The sequence below is a fragment of the Centruroides sculpturatus genome, unplaced genomic scaffold, assembly GCF_000671375.1.
Source record: "Centruroides sculpturatus isolate CEXI.00-Female unplaced genomic scaffold, Cexi_2.0 scaffold245, whole genome shotgun sequence".
NCBI lineage: Eukaryota > Metazoa > Arthropoda > Arachnida > Scorpiones > Buthidae > Centruroides > Centruroides sculpturatus.
This window is the reverse complement of record NW_019384465.1, coordinates 566,491-573,323: the sequence shown is the minus strand read 5'-3', so window position 1 is coordinate 573,323 and position 6,833 is coordinate 566,491. Positions and strand designations below refer to the sequence as shown.

At 27.8% G+C, this 6,833-nt stretch overlaps 1 protein-coding gene across 1 annotated transcript in view; it reads right to left on the bottom strand.

The window, feature by feature from the left end:
- Positions 1–6,490, bottom strand: part of LOC111621007 (probable tubulin polyglutamylase TTLL1) — a 20,718-nt gene extending 14,228 nt beyond the window's left edge. The window contains 3 exon segments of the mRNA XM_023363040.1: positions 2,504–2,769; positions 2,878–2,943; positions 6,309–6,490. Of these exon segments, the coding sequence (XP_023218808.1) occupies positions 2,504–2,769; positions 2,878–2,943; positions 6,309–6,418 (442 nt within the window). The 5' untranslated portion in view covers positions 6,419–6,490.
- Positions 6,491–6,833: the final 343 nt, after the last annotated feature.

Here is a 6,833-nt window from a genome sequence, read left to right as displayed (position 1 = left end):
ATTTCACGTGTTGTTATTCGACAGTTTGCTTCAATCAGTACCTTTTATTTTGTTTTCATTGGCTTCAATTGGCCATCCATAACGTGGTGCATTTTCAATACTGAAATTGCAAGAACAAAATTTTGTAAACCAGTTTTGGCACTGTCGTTCTGCCAACAGATCTCTACCATACATGTCACATGATTTTTTTCTCGCTTGAATGGCATTTTTATTTTTTTGGTAATAAAAAAGCAAAATATGTCGAAAATGCTACTTTCGATCTTCCATATTTGATGGGACACAAAAAATAAACAATTGCACAAAATCAAACAAAATTTTTTACAAATAAGCCTTAAAATGCTAGCTGTCAAAATATATAATGATAATACAGTTTAGAATGAAAATGGCGGAAAAAATATGACTAATCCGTCTAGTGGTAAAAAAATGAAATTACTTTCCGAACAATCTAATATATTTAATAATAATTTTTGACAAACTATATTTAAACGGCTATGTAAAAACGTTAAAGTAGGCTATAATAAGTTTTCTAAGTATTATCTCGGTAATTTTTAAATTGTGACCACTCTGACCTACTTTAACATGTGCAGAGAAAGGAGCTTAACTGGTCAACACATGTCTAGCCACTTCTGATTGTGATTTGACCAATGAAAATCTCCGGCAGATTAATACAACAAAATCTTTGTTTACAGTAGGTGTCAAGTTACAATAAATAGACTATAGTGCTTTGTCGTCTAGGAACGTATCCCCCCTGCATTAAGCAGGGTCTTACTGTATTTAATTTAAAATTTACATAGAAAGATTTAATATTCATTCCAAATGTTTAATATTTATTAAATTACAGTACAGTATTTATATTTATTATTTAGATCAAGGCTGGCAAAATCTTTTTGAGTCCGTATGCCAAAATAGGCATATTTAACTTTAAAAAAAAAATGCACAAGTGTCAAAACTTTGGAGTTCAAACAACTATTTTTAAAATAAAGTGAATATACTTTAATTAGAAAGAAGTTTTTAAAAAAAAATGATAATTGAGAAAAGAATCACATGCTAATAAATCAAACTGAATGTAAAACTAGAATAAAATGAGAAATTAACATAAATTAAAATTTATATAGTAAAAAATATGTTGTGTGCCAGATGAATTTTTCCAAAATGTCATTTTTGCATGCATGCCACAGTTTGACATCTGTGATTTACATGATAATGATATTTGCAGTTTTAATATTATATTTATTATACTTTTCTTCTTCTAAACAATAATTCTCAGTTCTGTAATTTAGCATTAAAATTTCTATATTTCTCAGTAAATAATTTTTATTTATAATAATGTTTACTTTAAAAAGCTTTATTTTAAATACAGTATATTCTATGGCATTCCTATGGTATAATAAGAGATAAAGTTTAAGAATTTTTATCATACTGTACCAATATCTAAGAAATTTTTAATAAAGTATTTTACTTTTCCATCACAAGGTAACAAAAATTTAAATTAACACAGAGATTTATGATTATAATCTATTGATTATGCTATTTACATTGCACTATTATGTGCTTTTTTTTTATTGATTAATTATCAGGGAATATCTTAAGGAAATTGAAATGTGCTAAAATTATTAATTCTTTAATGCTGTTGATTTTTAAACTAGTTGGATTTTTCATATTTTAATTTGTTTTATTTCTAAATCAATAAAATGTAATAAACATTCTATAATTATTATTATCACTATTATCATGGTGGTGTTGATGGAGAGTATCCTAAATGGCATATATACCATGCCTATCACTATGCAAGATCAGAATCAAGGCATAGCTTTGTAACAAATTATTATTTATTTATCTATATACAATAACAGCACATGTTTAAGAATTTCCTGATTGCATCACAAATTTTAGTATAATTACTTTCTATAGTGTGATGGATGTGCTGTTATGTATTACTATTATTTTTATTACAAAGTTATTCTTAAAATTCTTCTTTAATGGCACTTAATTAATACTCAAGCATTGACACAGAAAACCTTTATAATGCAGCCTTTTAATTCAAAATTTACTAACGTTTTTGGCCATTTTGAAAGGCCTTCATCAGGAACAGAACAATTGAATGATTCTGATTTCAAAACTGATATTTGTTCTGGAGCAGTTAAAGAAGCAGGCACTATGGTGTTCTTCTCTATATTAACAATGGTTTTATGTATTTGTCTGTATTTATTTACATATTTATTTACTTTTTATTTTATTTTAGCTAGTTATTTATTCATGTATTATATTTATTTATATTTTTTGTGTATATTGGTACAAGTACCAATTAATTACACATAATAAATAATTACATTACATATTATTTATATGTAATGTAATTATATAAATAATATGTAATTATTTATATACGAACCTGCACACTAGGCATATAAGAAAATTCAAAAAGATTTTCTAGAACAAATATCAATTTTGAAATCAGAATTATTTGATTGTTCTGTTTCTGACGAAAGCCTTTCAAAATGACCAAAAACATTAGTAAATTTTGAATTAAGAGGCTGCATTATAAAGGTTTTTGTGTGTCGATGCTTAAAGTTATTATTAAAATTTGATAAAATCTAAAATAAACATTGAAAAAATTATTTATTACCAAGATGAACATATTTTCCATTTTCGTCCTTTTCTGCTAAAGCACTTCCTTCTCTTTCCAAATCTTTTCTGTATCTTTTTATATTCTTCACCATTAAATCTTTACGTGTTAATTCATAATGATTAGGAAAATGACTGATAACTCTAAAATGCAAATAATATTTTTACATAATATAATAAATGACAGGTATAAAAGTGTTGAGATGATTAATTCCTTTAATACAATTTGTGACAAACAGTAGCAATACTTACTGATTATCACCAAGACGATATCCAGTTTCTATACTAAAAATTGCACGTACGGTCGGAACTGATGCCCTAAATTATTACAAATATATAATAAGTATAGATAAATTCATCAATTTAGTTTATTAAATAAATAAAATAATAATATAAGTTTTCCAAGCTTAAATTTGTTTAAAAACTTCTTAATTATTAATCTTTAATTATTTGAATAATAATATAATAAGAATTTAGATAATTTAATTAATTAACTTATTTGTAATTTGGATAATTATGTTTTCAATTTCAAGAAAAATTATTTTATATTTTATTGCAAAATGTAAAAATTGATGATAACAATATTTCTTGTTTAATCAATAAATATATCTAGAATGCTATCATACAGAGCATATAGTTACACTAATAAGTAATTGCTTGTCTTTCAGATGATAATGATAAAATAACAGAAAAATAATGATAATAATGGTGATGACACAGAAGTTAAGGTGTCAGCCTACAACTCTCAGGAATCCAGGAACAAATCAGGTTGGATAAAAAACTCCAAGAATTTTTCAGATGGTGGTCAATCCTGGATTTGTTGAGCTCTATCCCTTGCCACCAGACTACCTGGCCAAACCCACAAGTGCCCACAGGGTGAAAAAAATAAAAAATAATTTCTAAAAATTACATTTGTGTTTTAATTAATAAAATACTGTATGTTTGCTTGAGACAATCTATAGAATTTTTGCCAAATCCTGTATAGTATCCAAAGAAAAAGTTAATATATTTGCTTGATAAAAGAGAGTATCAGTACATCTATTTTTTAGATGATAAAATAGCATTAATTCATTTCATAAAAAATATTTTCAATGAATTAATGTCCAATTTGAACTTTGTTTTTCAGTTCAAAATATGTTTTGGTTACACATTAGGCTAGAATAACCAGATGTTGTTTGCTTGAAATAAACTGAAAATGTTTGTTTTAGGTAAATATATTGGACTTTTACAACTGATTTTGGTGTTTTTTAGTGTTCGTTTCTATGTTCTACCTGTTCTAACAAAGTAAGTTTTATATTACCTTTATATTTTTATTGCTATTACAGTATTTGAATTCTGTGATGTTAATGATGGAAAAAGTNTTATAAATGAGACTTGTTTATAAATGTATAATGTATATTTATCCCTTCTCTTTCCCCCACAGGGGAAGAATTTTGAAAAATCCCTTTAGTGTGCATTCTCACGACACCCTAACAGTGTACCAAATTTCAACTCCTAACTGTTTTGGCTCTGCGCTTATTATTATTATTATATAGTATTTAGTGGGTTATACTCAGTTGATACCAGTGACTGTGTACTATGCCAGACCAGAGTCAAGGCATAGCAACCAAAAACAAAAATTAAATAAGTGTGTCAGTGTCTGTTTACAGGAATTTCCTAATGATATGGCATGAATTCAATACAGTGGCCTTCTATAGTGTGATGTACAGTATGTATTTCTATTCAATTGTAATGTTCCCAGGCTTTTGTGTAGTGTGTGTGGTATCACACCTGTACAGGAGAGAACGACAGGTACAATAAGCACCCTTCCATCCTCCACAGATGCCTTATTTCCTGGGCGAGTTCTGTGTACTTGCTAATTTTTTCAGTGAATGTGTTTTGTACATTGTGAGTATTTGGAATGGATATGTCTATAATATATGTGATTTTATTGTGTTTGTCAATGAGTGTGATGGACAGTACATGTGATAAATTGTTTTATTTGTGATTAGGCTCTGTCGTAGTACATTTTGTGCGTGTTGTTTTCTAATACTGTCTGTGGAATGTATTTGTAGTATGGTTCATGGATGTCTAATAATTTGCACCACCTGAAGCAGACCTCGGTGGAGGTCGAAAGTACTTGTGGAATTTACTAGTGACATAACACTCGTAAAAAAAAGGTTTTTTCGTGGGTTGTTACTAATAATTTGTGTTTCTTTGCAAGCTCTTGGTGTATTATATTTGCTACTTGATTATGTTTGTGTAAATAATCTGTCTGTGCCAAGAGCTTGCAACCAGAAGTAATGTGTTGTATTGTTTCTGGCATGATGTGACATTTTATTATTATTATTATTATAGTTTTTTCAATGTATTGATGCATCCTATGGAATACATTTTAGANTATTTAATTTAAAATATATGCTCTTCAAATTAGTAGTGGCTTGCCCCTGTACATCATACTTTTCCTTTAACAATAAGTTGTGCCAGTCGTCCATTAACTGCTTTCAGGGGAAAAGTTTTGAATTGAAATAACATGACTTCCAGTTTGCAATGGAAGTTCATATATAGTTAATCAGGGCCTCCCATCCTTAAGGTTTCCATATCTGGTCTCGGATTTCATCTACCTAACTCTGATCTCTAGATTAACAAAAGACAGATGGACAGGGGATCTATAGATGATAGTGGGAATCTATATGTCTACAATTTTTTCAAATTGCAGCCTAATAATTATCATCTTAACATAGAATTTCTCTATAACATTTCTCAACTGAAATTAAAATATTGTCTAAAGAAATAAATTCAGATCATCAGGAAGCATGGTGAACTATATTATACCGAATATATTAAAGTAAAAATTGATAATGAAAATGTTAGACTTTCTTAATACAAGTGCCTAATGGTGCTATATCAGCTAAAGCTTCTACTAGGAAGAATCATGTTCAAATCTTAAATGTGGTGAATTTTGTCTTTCTGCCTATGGTCTAGCCATTATTAATATTTTACAGTAAAAGGCAAGAAATATTTTCCTTTTCAGCAAGACATTTGAATTTGCTTTCATATAGCAAAACCACACAAAAATAATTTTTAAAATAAAAAGGTACACTTTAGTGTTGAGTGTCTTCACCAGGGGGTTAACGCCATATTATTTAATCTATTAATGAATTGCGTCCAAATGCAGATAATCGTTGAGGACATTACTATCAAAACCTTTTAGTTAAAATGGATAATAATTTATAAAAATAACAAAAACCCGATACAATTTTATTAATTTTTACATAAAAATAAACAACATTTCATTTCAACCAGATAAAAACTAAATGCAATTCACTTCGCCTCGCATCGCCGCGGCGACAATCTTAATATTCGTTATACTTATTTATTATATTTCAAAATTCTTTAAAACGAAGTTATCTGATTACATTTAATTTAAATAAATCATTTATAATATGATAATAATAGACAATTTCTAACACGATACGTAGCAATCACAAATCGATCGGCGCGTGGGAGCGCTACTTGACCTGCCGATTCAATATGGCGGCGGCCTACAGATGACGAACAATATGATAAACTTAATTTTATTTTTTGAGAAATATTTAAAATCAATTAAATTCTACAGAATTTATATACGATAATTAATCACATAAATTCCTCTGTATGATTATTTTTCGGTGCAATGATAAATGGTGATAAAGCTTACTCACCAGTATACATTCCAATCTTCTTCGGGGCCAACTGGCAACCATCCTCTTTTTTCGAAATTAGATATTAAAACAGATTTATCTATATCGCAGCAATACGTTATTTCACACATTTCCTTATAAATGGCACTAAATCAACCAAATTTTAAAGATGAAATAGATTTGATGTTGTTGCTATGGCAACAGTTCCATGTCCCATATTATAATAACTAAAAAAAAAAAAACAATTAGTAAACCTTCTTCGAAATTATTACTAAATTATTAATTCGTATTAAAATTACAGTTCAAACGAAACTTTCAAGAATTAAAATATTTAATATCTAAATATTGAATTATTTTCATTTACTGTTGTGTTATAGATATCTATGTTTCAAAATCTCAAAATGAAAAATATTCTGAAAATAATATGTACTTTTAATGTTATTTTGAACTGCTGCAGTTTTATAAGGAAATTATAAAATTATAAATTTTAGCTTTTTAATATTAAAAAAAATCATTTTAGATGGTGTCGTGGCTTTCTATCATGTT